This window comes from Gavialis gangeticus, unplaced genomic scaffold, assembly GCF_001723915.1.
Source record: "Gavialis gangeticus isolate Ggan-Ray unplaced genomic scaffold, GavGan_comp1, whole genome shotgun sequence".
NCBI lineage: Eukaryota > Metazoa > Chordata > Crocodylia > Gavialidae > Gavialis > Gavialis gangeticus.
In genome coordinates this window covers 134,240,901-134,257,086 of record NW_017729024.1, presented here as the reverse complement: position 1 = coordinate 134,257,086, position 16,186 = coordinate 134,240,901, and the positions used below count along the sequence as shown (strand labels likewise).

Below are 16,186 nucleotides of genomic sequence, written 5' to 3'. Positions count from 1 at the left end.
TATATATATATATTGGCCTGAATAAATTTACAAATGGCTTTAAAGATTGCAAGTAATATTAAAGATCCCCAGTTATTTCCCTGCTTTCTTAATTTCATCAACAAGAGTAGCTTTTTTTGGCTTCATGCTATTATTTAAACATGTCAAATAAGAGATGTTATGAATAGTTGCAATAGAGACCTATGTGGGATGTTTAATTATGGTTACAAGGTGGTAATATGTCTGTATATATGTCTGTATGTGTATATATATGTATATATAAAATATGTTTAAAATTATGAGACCTATATAAGAAAAAAAGGTGGTATCCTCTTCCATGTCCTTATGGATGTATAAACTTATTGTTTATCTTTTATAATTATTTGCGATGGGGACAAATGGTGGATTAACAGATGAAAAATGTCTGAGTGAAGGAAAGCATTTATCTTTTTAGACATTCTGTTCTATTGACAAAAGGCACAGATGTGAAATTTGTTTCAATAATTAAATTTTTTTAATTAATGTCTCATAAGTTTGATAAATCATTGTTCTTCATTGCATGTGATTCGTAGTTAAAGTTCATGTAAATATAAATATGTTTGGTCATTAGATGACAATTTTAATTGCAGGATTAGTTTCTGGTATATTTATTCATGTTGCTTATTGCAAAAATCCGTTTGGCGCACACTGTAGAAACAAGCTGTACCAGTGACATACAATATTTAGTAAGTTACTGTGAAGTGACAGACAGATTTTTTTTTTGCTGACTGAATGTTAAATGTATTGTAAATCTGATCAGTGTCAGTAGTATATTTTCTTTCCAAGTTGGGCAGAAAATAGCTTTTCTTATCAATGGCCATTTTGTGCATGATCCTCGATTCTGTGAACACCCAAAGCTGCCACTGAAAGAAATACATGCGTTTTTAATGAAGACTAGCCAACTGCCCATCAAGAATGACGGGAGGGGGCTGGGATGGAGTGCTGCCACCTAATGCCCCATGCTGTTGCTGTTCTGCCTCTTGCAGAGAGAGGGGGAGCTGAGGCCAGCAGTGCTGCTGGCCTTGGCTCACCCACCCTCTGTCCGGTCCTCGGCGCAGCTTTGCAATCATGGTGGCACTCCCCCATGCTTGGAGCACTCTGATTGGCTGTTTCAGTCAGTCAATTGGAGTGTGAATAAAGCATTACAGACAGACAAACAGACTTAGGTTTTTATAATATTAGAATTAGGATGTTGAAGGAATGCAAGATCGGGCCTTACAAGTAATGGTTAAAAATGTCTGTACACAGTGCATATTGTTTTCTGATTTTAAGGGTTTTCTTGTTTATTTGTTTGCCTACAGCTGTCGGACAAGCAACCGAAAGAGCTTGATAGGCAATGGCCAGTCTCCAGCTCTGCCTCGGCCTCATTCACCTCTTTCAGCTCATGCAGGTAAACCTCTTACCTTTGTCTATGCCAGTCCTACTAACATCTTTTAATTCTTCAGGAGAAAAAAAGAAAGTGTTCTACTTTTCCATACCATAACTTTTCTACATTATTTGTAATTAATAATAAAAGCTTGAACATAATAATTCAGTACCCAGGTTCCAAAATTTGTCCCAATTATGCCGAGTTGTGAGACACCCAAAAACTGTTCACAAATGACATCTTTTTTTGTTACTTGCCTGCTGACATTGATTCCCTTCACCTCCCATAAAGACAACAAATGGACCATGAGCGTTTGTGGAGAATTCATTAAAAAAAATTGATTTTGTATAAGATCTAGAGGCAGAGACCCAGCAGCAGTGATTTTTTTTTTTACAAATCAGTATTTAGAATCTGAACTAGGCTCATGGCAACGTGGATGATTTCTTGGCATGAGTGCAAGCTAGGAAGTCAAGAGATTCTGAAGCTTGCTCCTGTCTGACAGGTGACTCTTGTTTGGCAAGTCACTTAACCTCTCTGGGTCAGTTCCTGAGTCTATAAAATGAGAATAACGCTGATGATGTCAAAGAGCTGTTGAGAAATATCATCATTTTTCATCTTCAAAGTGGCTAAGTGCTAGTGTTAAGTTATTTTTAAGGTAGGTCAAACATGGAATTTGATCTACTTAACATTCCTTTCATTAAACAGTGCGTGCAGCACATTCAGGAACTGTTTATGATACTTGACAATAAATCCAGTAGTGGCCAGTGATCCTCTGAATCACTGAATTCTCTCATGTTATTGTATTTAACACATAATATGCATGCTGAATCTTTACAGTTTTATTTTGTCAGGCATTGTCTGTACCAGGGATTGCTCCTATTTATTCTTATAGTTGTTTCAGTGCATACTGTAGAAGGAAAGCTGGATTTTTTTCATTGGTTTTAAACTAACATAAGCTACACCAGTGCAAGTTCTTATTTTTCTTGAATGTACTAGAAGTTTATGTTGGTGCAGCTTATACGATGGCTGGCTGCTGATGGCTGTAATCAGAGGAAATCCTTGGTATAGACGAGTTCTCAGCAATCTATTTTATGGGATTTGTTGGTCATCCTAGCTGCTTCTGAATTGAATGTGTGTGGGTGCATTTACATGTGCACCCCACTGTGCAGTTGGAACTGCACAGCAACCCACCAGTACTGCACAGTCTCAGTGGTACATGAGTTGTTTCTGACCCCGCCACACAGTAGCAGTGGCATCACGGTTAGTGCCTGCTGACTCTGTTGCTGTAGCTCATCACTACAGTGACCATAGTGTCTTGTGTAGATGCACCCTGTGTGTGTTATTTTTCTTAAATCTGTTGTCCTGTAATGGAAAAATACTTCTAAAATTAATTGAAAAGGAGACTTTGTGTCTCTGTTGTTTTGTTCCATGCATGATTTGCGGGGGTTCAAGTTGCTTCTTAGTAATGTTTGCACTTGCCAGATTCCTCCAGCACAAGGAAAATATGACCATCCCCTTGGGGTGGAGGGGCTTGGAGGGGGGAAATATGGAATTCACAGGATAAATAAATAAGTATTGTTTTAACAGGTAGATTTGCTGTCCCAGGTTTTGTGGAAAAACGTTAAGTGGAAAGGCAACAAGCTCCTTGATGAAGCACCTGTGTTGCAGGATGCCAGGGAATTGCTGCATGAAGGACAGTAGCCAAAGATTAGCCTGATTCATTTATAAGCTGACAGGAGCTGAGGGTAGCACATAGCCTGTGGTAATATCTTGATGGACTGTTATGTAGATCTTAGGTTTGAATAAGAGGGGAACTTTTGAGTGGGTGAAGTTGGGACTAAACGTAACTAAGCAGGACAAAGATGATGTGACTTAATAAATAGACTTCTCTTTCATATCAACCAGTCAACAACTAAAAGTGGTTTTCGCTTGTGTGTTTAGGGGGAGCTGCTTGGGGATAACTAGTCTGTGGTAGTTTAGATTTCATGTGCAGGTATCTATCCCACAGTATGCATGCCCATATGGGGATCATCTTAGCTTTGTGTTATTTTAAAGAAAACCTGTTTCTCTATCCTGCTAAAATAAACCAAGACAGGTCAATGTTATATCATTTCTCAAGTTGATAATTTATTACTCATATCTTTAGTAAAAATCTAGATAATATTTCATGTCCCTTACTCCTTTCTGTGGCCAGCCTTGGGATACATCAAACCTGTATCCTGGACTTCTACAGGAACCAAAGACAAATTTGGATTTGCTCTGGTAGGCAAGGGCTGTAACAGCTTGGGCACTGTTCATTATCATATTCGCTAGATGTTTCTTTTCAGCTACCTGCACCTAGTCAACTCTTCCAAAGAGGCAAAGCAACAAAGTATGCAACTATAGTCTTAGCTAAGCCAGGAAATTTAGAAGGTTTGTTCCTTTACAGCAGTAGTGCTCAGCCTTTTCACCCTGCAGCATAGGCGGAGAGAGAAAATTGTTTGTTTGGTTTTTTTGGGGGTGTGGAGGGGCTGAGTGCCTGTGCGTGCACACCCCCCAGGCAGGAAAGTCTGCAGGGGGAAGCGAAAGGGCCATGGGGGGCGGGGGGCAGAAAGGAGTGGGCCTGGGACTAGACAGGGATTGGAAGGGAGTGAAGCTCAGCCGGACCCAGGATTGAGACTGGGGCCCACTGCACCCATGCAGCCACCCCTCCTTCCGCACCCAGAGTCGTTGCCCGGTGCCCCAGCTCCACACCACCGGGGGCCCAGAGTCTGGAGCCAGAGTGGGGCCAGCCCTGACTGCCACCCAGCTATGGGGTGGAGTTCCCAGGACCCCCGTGCCTGCCCTGAATAGTTGTTGTTCTCTAAGGGGTGCAGGGAGGGGGTGGCAGCTCCTGCTGCTGCACGCATCCCATGATCATATGGGGGGGCGTGTGCCCCTGGATCTGTGTGGGGCAGGGCAGGGTGATGCTGTGGGCTGGGGCAGAGTCTGCACTAGGCTCTTACCAGCCTGGTCCCCCTCTCCCTCCCCCTGTGCTCTCACGCCAGGAACAGCTTGGCGCAGCCCCAGCCTGCAGCAACAGCCTGCCCTACCCCCTGTAGATCTGGGAGCACACACCCACCATGCCTTCTGGGGTGTGGGTATCAGCAGGAGCTGCACCCCCCTAGACAAGCCACTTGCAGCTCAGTCCCGCACCCCAGCAGTTATGCAGTGCCTGCCTGTCCCCAGCCCCACTCCCTCCCCACCCCTGCTGTGCCAGAGACCCTTGGCCAAGCTGCCTTGTGGCCTTTAATGCTGGCCTGCATTTGGTGGGGTTAAGCCCCATTAGCCACCCCCTTCTGAGGCCTATGCCCTGAGGGCGAGATCTGGTCCTGTGGAGATGGGTGTGAGCATAATTGCCACTGCTCCCCCTGTTGCTAAATTTCCCAACCCATGAGGAGCCCTGTGGGCCAGATTTCATGGCTCTGTGGGCTGGGGGTTGAGTACCCCTGCTTTTATGGCAATTGTAGCTTGGTTCTGTGGGTCATCCTAGTCTTCAGTACTTAATATTTATCATAGTAGTAGTTGTACAGCTCTGCACCTGGGGCACTACTGGCTTCTGTTGAGCCAGTTGAGGTAGCATGTTCAGCTCTTGCTAAGGCAATGACTACTTTAGTGCCTTTCCCCCACTCCCTCCCCACAAAGGCAGCACCTGGGGCTGCAGCCTTAGTTGTACCCCGCCCTTCAGTTACATTGTTAATATTTGTGTATGTTTTGGTTTTTTTCTCATCACATTAGCAACAAAACTAAGCTAATCATAGAATCATAGAAAATTGGGGTTGGAAGGGACCTCAGGAGGTCATCTAGGACACCCCTCTGGTCAAAACAGGACCAGCCCCAACTCTGTAATTCCAGCCAAGATTTTGTCTAATCAAAATATCAGCCAGAGTGTTTATATATACTTATTTTTACTTTGAGCTCGTTTTAATAAGAAATGGTGAGAGGATTTTTGACTGCAACTTCAAGAGATTGCTTATGTCAATTAGTGTCTAAAATGTCATTCATTTAGTGCATGCATCTTTCAGGTATTTAGAAGCACAAAGTACTTGGCCCACTGAAGAACACTGGCACCAATTTCCTGATCACATGGGGTAGCATAGATCTGTAATATTTGTTTTTTCAAGTTGTTTTCACCATTGATTGCAGAGTTTGGACAAGTAGCTGACTGCAGAATTTAGCAAGCTAAGAAAAATCAAAGAAATTTAATTTAAAAATTGATATCACTGCCTGACCTGAGTTTTCAGCATTAAGGATTTTAGAATTTGTGGCCTTATTTCCTTTATACAGTTCAACATTTTGGTAATTTGAAGTTATAAATATTTATAGGTTCTAGGATTTCCTTCCAGTAGGAAGATTACAGGGAAACTAGCTGCCTTATTAAAGGTAGGGCTCAGGTTTCTGGAAGGAATTATATGACTTAGGGTATGTGCAGACATTCTCAGGATCTGATCTATGATCACATGACTGACTTTAATCTATGTAATTGTAGTTTGTATTTTAAACTCCCCAAATACATGTACTACATGTACAGATTGTTACTTAGATCAGTCTAATAGGGCTGTGCAAAGCTTCGGCAGCTGACTCAGTTAGGAGAAGTTTCAGCCCAATTTGGCAACTGAATCTCCAAATTGAATTGGGAGACCTATTAAAAGGTCAGAATTGATTTGGAAGCCTCTGAAGGGGAGGGACAGGGCTTGGAGGCTTTTGAATCAATTTGGAAAAGATTCAGAGATTCAGAAAGCAGACATGCAGGAAACAGAAACTGAGAAGGGGGGCGGGAAGACTGCTCTGATATTGATATCTGTAGCTGGCCAGTGACTGTGATCTTTCCCTGAGTTCCCTTCCAATCACAATGCTCTCAGGGAGGGACGTAGAAACAACATATAAGGCTGTGTTCGGAGTGATGTACATCTTTTGTTAGCTGTCTCTCTTGGACTAGCAGCATCTGAAAGGCTCTGACTTGCTATCTAGTCTCGTGGTAGCTAGCCTCTCTCTTCTGTTTACCCCGACAGTGAGTCATCACCATGTGCTGCAGGAAAGCACAGCATATATTACAGACAGATGCACATTTTGCAGCACACCAAGCATTATGAAGCATGCTGGAAAGTCAGGTGCCAAGTCTTCTGAGAGAGGAGGGAGAGGGGGCAATGGGAGAGCTGCAGGTTTTGCCCCTCCTCCCCTCCCCCAAACATAGATACATCCTCTTTCTTGGCAGCAATGAGTTTTTGGCTGCTAGTAGGAGAAAGGAGGTGGGAGCAGTGTCTGCACCTGCACCACCTTCACTAACACCAGCAATAGCCACCAGCACCAGCATGACAGTCTCCACCCCAATTTCAGTTCCCATTGTGAGCCTTCCAGTGCCAGAAGAGGAGCTGCATCTGGAAGCAGCAGAGCTGAGTGGTACAGCAAAGGAAATTCTGGGGAAGGAGGGGAAATCTGAGTTTGTTCTCCACACCCCTCTGAGTTCCTCTGGTGGAAGGTCTCTTCTGGATGGCACTTTGGAGGAGGTTGTGGAGGCAGGTGACTCAGCTCCTCCTCCTGTTGTGCTTCTGCTTGGTGAGGAGGGGGATAAGGCAGGCTCCGCACCCTCAACCCAGAAGCGGGTGGGTAGTGCAGTGTGGGATCATTTTGAGGTGGCAGATGATCCTAGGTATGCTACCTGCCAGCACTGCCAAAAGCAAATCAGCTGGGGCAAGGACAGGAAACACTTCACCACCACAGTGATGCTGCTGCATCTCAGGAGGCAGCACCCCCCTGCCCTTGCTCCTCCTCAGCTTGGCACCAGTGGGAACGTGCCCAAAAAGAAGTCCCCCTCTTGCTCCAAAGCTTCCATCCCCAAGAAGCAGAGGCAGGCCACCCTGGACCAGTAGGGGAAAGGTGGAACAAAGTGGGATGTGTTCCCTAGTTGAGCAAGGTCACCCAGAGCACTGGGGAGATGCTTGCTCTGAATGGCCAGCCTTTCTCCTTAGTTGAGTGGCCAGGGTTCAGGAAGCTCATGGCCTCATCCTACCAAGTGCCCGCATGCACCACCTTTAGCAGGATGGTGGTGCCCTCCCTGTATACCTCATACCTGTTAATTGAGGGAGGAGCTGCAAAAGGCAGGGCTGCAAGCACTTCACTTCAGACATCTGGAGCAGCCGGGGTGAAGATCATGCCTACTGCTCCCTCACAGGGCCTTGGTGCGATCAGTCAGGGCATTGGTGGGCTCTCCTTCAAGCAGAGGTGATGGATGAGTCCCACACAACAATGGAGATCATGGGGGCCATGACCTGCCTGGTGCAGAGGTTGCTGGTTGGGCAGGGCGAGCTCACCCATGGGTTCTTGGTCACTGACAACAGGGCCAGTATGGTCAAGGTAGTACGTGATGCCAACTTTGTTGGCATCCACTGTGTGGCACATAAGTTCCACCTCATAGTCAGGGATGCCTATAGGGGGACAGGACTCCCAGTGATGGCACCATCACTACCACTATCAGCCAGCTCATTTTGAAATTCAGGAAGGTGGTGGGCTACTTCCACCAGTGCTTCAAGGGGGGCAAGAAGGTGAGGGACAAACAGGCAAAGCTGAGCATCCCGCAGCACAAAATCATGCAGGATGTGGAGACGTGGTGGAACTGCACATACCTGATGCTCAAAAGCCTGGCCAAGCAACAGAAGGCCATCCATGAGATGGCATTGGTTGGAGAGATTGGGATCAGCAGCCCCCTTAACAAAACAGAATGGGATACCATCTCCCAGATCTTGGTGGTCATCAGGCCATTCCTCGAGGTCACCGAGAGCCTCAGTGCTGGCGATGGCCTCCTTAGCCAGGTGATCCCCATAGTGAAGAAGCTTGAGAATCAAATGGAGACGTTCCATGGGATCAATGTTCCTGGCTGGGGCAAGCCACTTTCCCTAGAGGTGCAGGCATTGGTGAAGCGCCTGAAGAACGGCATCAAGAAATGGCTGGATCCGTTGCGATCCAGTGTGGTCCACGTGCTGGTGGGCATGAGCTACCCAAGGGTGAAGGGGAGCATCTGCATCAGCAAAACCCTTGATCACTGGATGGAGATGCTGGTGAACAGGGTCTGGGAGGCAGAAGGGCAGAGGCAGGGGGACGTTGAAGAGGGGGATCCACTTCCCTGTGATAGCACTCCAAGCACCAGCCAATCTTCTCCACCATGGATGCTGCTAATGTGGGCCAAAGGCATGGCTTCAGTGTTAGGGTCCAGAGGCACCAGGCCCCACCGTCTGACAGGTAGCATGGAGGCCTCGGTGGCTACCTATCTTGCCTAGGACAAATGAACCACTGCATTGCAACCCCTTGGCCTATTGGGCAACGAGCAGCCAGGTGTGGCAGGATCTGGCCACAGTTGCCCAGGAACATCTGTCCTGTCCACTGACCATTGTTCCAAATCAGAGGATGTTCAGCATTGCTAGTGATGTTGTGACACCCCACTGCATCTTCTTGGATCTTAGATTGGTGAATCATCTGGTGTTCCTGAAGGTGAATCTGCCACTGCTGGGGTTCCCCAAGTTCCACATGGAGATGGAGTGAGTGCCACCCTTCTCACTCTACACCTATTTCCTTTTTTTTTTTAGATGCTTTCTGAACCATTTAATGGTCCACTCTCAGAGGTGGCATTTTAATTTACCACCAGCCAGCAGGAGAAGAACATGTCCCTGCTGAGCTCCTGTGCCAGGACAAACTTGGAGATATGGGCTGGGGCTATGGAGAAGGAGGAGGCCCCAGGTCTGGGACATGACCTAAAACTGCACCTGCCAGGGTAGGGAGGCCTGGTGGGACTGCTGGTGGCATGGCAGCCCCAGGAAATGCTAGGATCACTACTGTCCTTGGTGAAAGGTGGGTGGGGGTTGCCTGATAACCTCCAGCCACCGCATGCATGCAGTCCTGGCTGGGGAAAGCCCAGACCTGTAAGATCTTTGAGGGGCCTGAGGCTTACTGGTTGCAGTGAAGTTGTGAGGGTGAGAACAGGCAGGTGGCTCAGATCTGACCTGAGGTACCCTTGACTGGTCTGTGCTGGGGCCAGGACCCAAAGGCAGGGGGTTGAAGGGCCAGGGGCCCACCGTGAGGAATACCCAGAGCAAGAGGTTCAAGATGCCGTGGCCCACCTTCAGGCCAGTAGGTCTAACGGGGGGATCCAAAGTTCCCAGAGAGGGGACCACAGCTGGAAGGGGTGAAGGGTACAATCTGCGAGGCATGGGCTGTAGTGTAGGGAGGGCATGGAGCTGCAGAATGGATGTCACCCCTAGACATCAGAGGCCTAAATGGCCAGCCTCCCACCTAGGTAACATCTGAATCAGTTTTTCATCAAGGTATGGCAGGTGAAAGAGGGGCAGGTGGTTTGCCAGAAACAGGTGGGTGGGCCAAGAACTAATCAACATAGGGAAGGGCACCTGTTAAGGCTACCATCCCTGCTGCATTTGTCCCGCACTGCCTTAACACGCACAAGGCAGACCAAGGGTCTCTGGGTCAATCTGATATCTTTTATTAGACCAACTGAATAGCTGGAGAAATACATCTTAACAAGCTTTCGGGTTCAAAAGCCCTTCGTCAGGCTGAGGAAGCATCTGCAGTTGGTGTGAGTGCTCTTCCTGGATAGAATGAATTATAAAGAAGACAGAAGCTGGGCTGCAGGCAAGAAAGGTATTTTGTAAATTCCCTTTAAAGATCAGGACTGAGAGATTGGAGAGAGAGAGTGGTTTTCTTGTGAGAAAAGTGCCCTTACTAGTAATTGGGTGTTCTTGTCTTTAATAGATTTCCAGTGTGCATTCATTCCGGTGCTCAGTTGTTGTTTCGTCTCTCCTACGTTCTTTCCATCAGGGCACTTGATGCACTTTATGAGATATATAATGTTTCTGGAGGTGCAACTGTAAGATCCAGGAATGGTGATGGTTCTCTTGTGGGGTACAGTAATTCTGGGGGCACTGGAGATATGTTGGCAGGTTTTGCATTTCTTGTCATGGCATGGTCTGGATCCATTCGGTGCATTTTGGACTGTAGGAAGCTTGCTTCTGGTGATGAGGTTAGCGAGGTTCAGTGCTTTTTTGAATTTACAAAACTCCTTTTGTAGACAAGCCTACAAACCTTAACTTCATAAGTCTAGTGGATACAAAAAATCATGGACGCAATTATAGACATTGGATTTATGACCCACAATAATCTTCCTGGCATCTGACTCCCCAGGTACCTCTCCACTTTTACATGCTACATCTCTCTTCCCTTCCTCTTCCTCCCCTCCCCCTCACCCCCAGCTTCTCTCTCACCCCTTGATGCCTCAGTTTACACTTTCACCGACTGGCTTTTTTGCCTTCAGACCAACCTCTGGCTTCTTTACTATTCATTCGATCCAGGAAGAGCGCGCACGCCAACTGCAGATGCTTCCTCAGCCTGACTAAGGGTTTTTGAACCCAAAAGCTTGCTAAGATATATTTCTCCAACTATTCAGTTGGTCTAATAAAAGGCATCAGATTGACCCAAAGAACCTTGTTTGCCTATGTCCTTAGACCAGCAGTACAACCTGCACCCCTTAACACACACAAGTGATACGAGTTTTGCTTTCAAGAGTTTGAGGGGCACTTTCACAAAAAATCCTGCACCTATCTCCTTGAAACTTGGCAGGTGTCATGCCCTCAGAACAGGCTACCATCCCTGCTGTTTTTATCCAAATCAGCAAAAACATAACAAAGTTATAGGTGTTTTAGTGGTTTGCCATTATACTTTACAGCTGAATCTCTGAGTTGGCGCTGAATCTCTGAATCCGATTCAGCCAAATCGAATTGGGACAGTGACTCGAATCACTGAATCAAATCACTGTCCCTCCGAATTGGCTGAATCTGAATTGAATACTTACTGCTTCGCACAGGCCTACAATCTAACCCTAGTTGGATCAATCTAAGGGTGACATCTACATGTACCCTTAGTTGCCTGTGATAACAGGGCTGTGGACTTGTTGAACCTGAGATGTCCCTTCCTTTCATATATTAATAAATAAGCTGCTCTGGTCATTGTGAAACTTCTTCCTACTCAAAGTTATCCAGCTGAGCAGTCATTGGTCCTAAGACTCTTAAATACTTATTTACTGATGACCTATCTTTTTTCTCCTTCCCCCTGCCCAACGTTAGGAGCAAATAAAGTCAGTTAATGAAATAGATATGTAAAGGAAAAAAAGATAGAAAACCTTAAATGTGTAGACTTCTTATATCTGGCTTATTCAGATGTTTGTTTTCTTTGGGTCCTGTTTAGAATACTTGTATTAATGGACCTTATGCACAAATCTAGTAATTTTTTTAAAATGTAAACAATGGAAATAAACTTCAGGGAAAAGAAGAGCTTTCATCTTCTTGTCTTTGAGGAAAGAGATCTCAGTAAGTGATTGGTTGTCTGTTGGCTGATTGTTCTCCAGATAATGAACGTTTTGGGTATTTTTTTCACTGTAGTGCTTCTGTATACTATACTGAAAGGGCACTCAGTACCAAAAGCTCTGAAAAAGAGTAATTGACAAGGTGTTAGGATGGATGTCATATGTGCAATTTGTGGTAGAAGCTGTGAGCAGTTCAGTTTGTAAGATGGTTAAGTAGGTGTTCCAGTCTATTGCTGTCAAATTGCATGTAATAGTTACCATGCAATTTGGGTGCACTTTCACAAAAAAATGAAGCATCGACTTTGTCTTTCTGGATGTAATGGATTCTTGAGAGTGTTTTACTCTTTCATTGACCCTTACTATGTCCGATTCTGAGTAAAGATTGAGAGAAATGAGAATGAGAGAGATTGTCAGAATGAGAGAGTTGATTCTGGTGGGCTTTTTAACTTCTATGCTGCTGGTTAGGTAAGATCAAAAAGAGAAGTTTCTATATAGTTTTTGGCATAAGTTATCTTTTCCCAGCATAATGCAGATACCATGAAGCTCGTGCTAATTGCTGGTGGGATAGTCCTGTAATTTTGTGCCGTTAATGTTAGTATCAAGCACTCCCATAATTTTAGACATTTTCATAAAATATATGATTTGGCACTTCTAAATAGGAGACGAGATATGACCATATGAATTTGTTAATTCATGCTGAATGGGTAACCCAGTTCAATTTTGAGAATTTTTGAGCAAATAACTGTATTAAAATAAGAATATTGCACCATAAAATAGATTTCTGCCATACTTTGTATATTTGGATCCTAGAAACAGGCCATTTAAGATAGCTTGATTTTTCAGAAGTTCTTCCTATTTACTGTTTTGTGCCCCTGGAACAATAAAGTCCAATTATGCAATAATACAAACTATTACCATTTGTATACAATGATTCTTTCATGCAAATAGAAGAGATTTTTACTCTTGATTTAGACGATGAGGATCCTGCCATTCTGTAAGATTTCAAAGAGGCTTGTAAGGACTTAGGGCAGGAGTGGCCAGTGTGCAGGACACGTGCCTATTTGTGTGGCATGTGGCAAGTCAAAGAAGGGAGGCAGCACAAGCAGCAAAGGCAGGACACGAAAAGCAGAGCAGCAGAATGGTCAGGGAGCCCAGAGCAGAATGCAGCACAGCAGATTGGGCAGAGGAAGAGGTTTGAAGGGCTGAAGTGGGGCTAATTTGTGGCACACCTGCTATAACAATTGGCCCTTGCTTAGGGAATAATTTACAGGGGTAAAAGGGAAATTTAAATGATAAATCACACCCCCAATTCAGTGTTTCTAGTACATCTGTATTATCTAAATCCATAATCTAAGTAAAAAATATACAGCCTCCCCTGTTTTCTAAGAAGAATGTCATTAATAAATATGGAAAATGTGGAAATACTTTCTGTTTCTGATGTGCCCAATCTCTGTTTTTTGTATGTTTAAGTGTATCTTTGTTTTTCTTTCTGTTTTACTACTGCTGCTTCCAAATCTTGTGCAGTAAATGGCATGATTTGTACATTTGCTGATTTCCTGGCTGGAAGATTCACATGCTTGTGCACATCAGTTAATTCTAAACTTCATTCTAATTTAGAAAAATAAAAATAAAATAAACCTCCTTCATAGCTGTGGATTTCTGTCCCTCGTCTTCATATCTTTGCAGTCCCACATCTATCCAATTTTAATCTCATGGTACAAGCAAGTCCTACTGAGCATGCAAAGACATTTTAGTGATAGCTAAACTAAGTGCAAGGAACCTTTGAAACAAGGCAGCTGCCAACCATAACAAAGCCATTCAGCAAAAGGTTTAATATTTCCCTTTTCCAGGTAGGCCTCAGTTAAGAGACAAATATTTAAGAGCTTGCAAACCCTTTCCTTTCTCTAACTGGAGACAGTCATCTGTTGGTATGAAGTGTAATTAATCCATTTTTTGAAATAGGTTGAACCCTTTACCCCTGAGCAGATCTTGATGGAAAGCACCTGCAGAACTATCTGAAAATGACTTTGCAGCCAGCTGCTTGTTCTGCTGACTAGCACATTTGGTAACATTATAAAAGTTGGATAAGCAGCCAGCTGTGGTTTCTAGGATCTTGTTTGCTTTATGACGGGATTTCATTACGAACGAGAAGTTCATACCAAAGAACTTTAGACCTATTGTAATGTGGCATTGCCGTAGTCTTACAATGCTGTGACTCATTTAAGGGGGTCATCAAATAATGACAACAAGGCTTCAAACTGAGGCAAACATTGTGGTCCACCAGGAATTTAGAATAGCAATCATCATTAATCTCTGATTCCCTCAGTGCTAATAGAAAGTCAGTGCATCAGTAACTATGTTGTAAGTAGACAGCTATTAAAAATGCATTAATAATCTATAGTGAGTCCAACATATGCCTTTTCAGAAGATTTGCAATTCTTTCCTTGGTGGCAAAGAGGCAGGACTTCTTGAAGCTAATTACAAAACAATCAAATGATTTAATCAATCTGGATATAGCATTCTAACAATAGCTGTCTGTAGAATGAGGCGCCCTGTGCATTGTCATTAAGTGAAGTATTGTTTTTCTGTGTTGATTACATAGTGCATGTGTTAGTTTCTCCCTGAGGATGATAGAGTTAATTACCTGCCTAATGTCTGACCACACCAGTTAGGTTTACTTTATCAAGTCAGAAATACTAGCAATAATCTCAGCAGTATATAAAATATTTTAGAACTAAAACATACAACAGCCAGCAAATCCCTGAGAGCAGCAGGATTTGACTAATAAGCAAGCCCTGCACATATGGGCAGAGAATTAACTGGCACTGGTTTTCATTTGAAAATCTCTCAGGTATTGACTTGCAGATGGGTGGATGAAAGCTGTGAGGGATGAAGGTCACATATAGGACTCTGGTTCTTACCTTTTTAACTTTTGTGGAGTATCACAGCTTGAAACAGTAGTTGAAGTAGCTATTCCAGACATGCAGTGGAATTAATGTGTTCATTAATGTGCCATAGTTCCTGCACATTAAATTTAGTACTTTTATAATCAAGTAATAAATTAATGCGCAGTAACTGGCATTACTGTGCAGTAGTGTCAGCGCATGCCTTTTTAGTGACACTACTGTGCAGTAGCCTAATAATACTGCACAGTAGCGTACTAGCACTGTTTGTGCTGTGACGTGCTGTTGCACAGTATTATTAGGTAACTACACAGTTAGCATCTTGTGTAAATGTGCCCAGTGAGGTTTTCTTTTTTATTCTTCCCTATTTTTAGCCTTTACTTCTTGAGATGTTTTGTTACTCCAGGGCCAGCCACAGACATTGCACTTTTACCAGTATAACTGATTGGAAACTGGTCTATACTCGTAACAGAATACACATTTAGCGCACAGAACCTGTCTAAACCAGTAACGGGACAGAAGTTCTGTGCACATCAACTGATTTAAAAATGGTGAGACCCGGCCTAAGATTTACCTCCCAACCACAGGGCAAATATGTGTTCTGTTTGTACCGGTGTAAACTACATCACTTATGGAAAACCAGGTCACTTAGATTGGTTTCACCTCCAGCTTTTTGAATGTCTGTACCTAGCCCAGATATCTAGATACACCCACATGATTTACCTGCTATTGGGATATTGTTTGTAATGTGTTACTGGCTAAGAAATCTAAAGTTTTGTTTTCCTATGAACAGAGTTCACTAATTAATTGCTTATAACGAGATCTGACCCTTTTAACTGAGGAAGAATTAACTCTTCCTTATCTTGTAATAAAGTGATAGTTCTCCAAAGCTCTTCAGCAATGCTTGGGAAGGTAGTTCATGGTTCTGCATCTCCTCCAATTATAAAACTTAGGACAAATAGTATGTAGTTTTCCATATAAAAAATAAGCATATGCTCTGAATAAATGTCTGGGGAAATTACATGTGCTGTTGTAATTTTAACAAATCTAAATATTTGGCTTTTAAATAATTATCCATAGAGAAATAGCCTCAGTTAGAAATAAGAAAATGGATATGCTTATATATTGATCATCTTGTCAAATTTTGTCCAAAATATTTCTTCTTTAAATGATCTGTTTCTCTTTGTTTCTCCCCAAGATGCCAAGCCACCTTCTTTGTCTTCTTATCCATCTTAGTTCACTGCATTTCGAGGTGGAGCTCCTCCTTTTCAGTGTGGCATTGTTAATTTGAGGCCATGTTTTTTCTGCTCTGTTTTTCTAAGCTTACCTTTATTTAATAAGATCTCATAGTAACAGCTCCTAACTGGATTCCTCTTGTTAAATTAAATGAACTGTTGCTCCCAGTAATTTGGTGTTTGCAGTTCACACAAGACAAGAATAAATTGTGGTAACGCCCCTGAACAAAGGTCAAAATCTGTGCCACAGTGTGCTTTTATTAGAACCTCTGCCTACCCCCCC

The 16,186-nt window shown here is 43.8% G+C and overlaps 1 protein-coding gene across 1 annotated transcript in view; it reads left to right on the top strand.

Moving 5' to 3' along the window:
• Positions 1–16,186, top strand: part of MAST4 (microtubule associated serine/threonine kinase family member 4) — a 181,821-nt gene that overhangs the window by 64,754 nt on the left and 100,881 nt on the right. Inside the window, exon 2 of the mRNA XM_019517765.1 lies at positions 1,320–1,408. Within this exon, the coding sequence (XP_019373310.1) occupies positions 1,320–1,408 (89 nt within the window). The remainder of the gene's footprint in view (positions 1–1,319; positions 1,409–16,186) is intronic.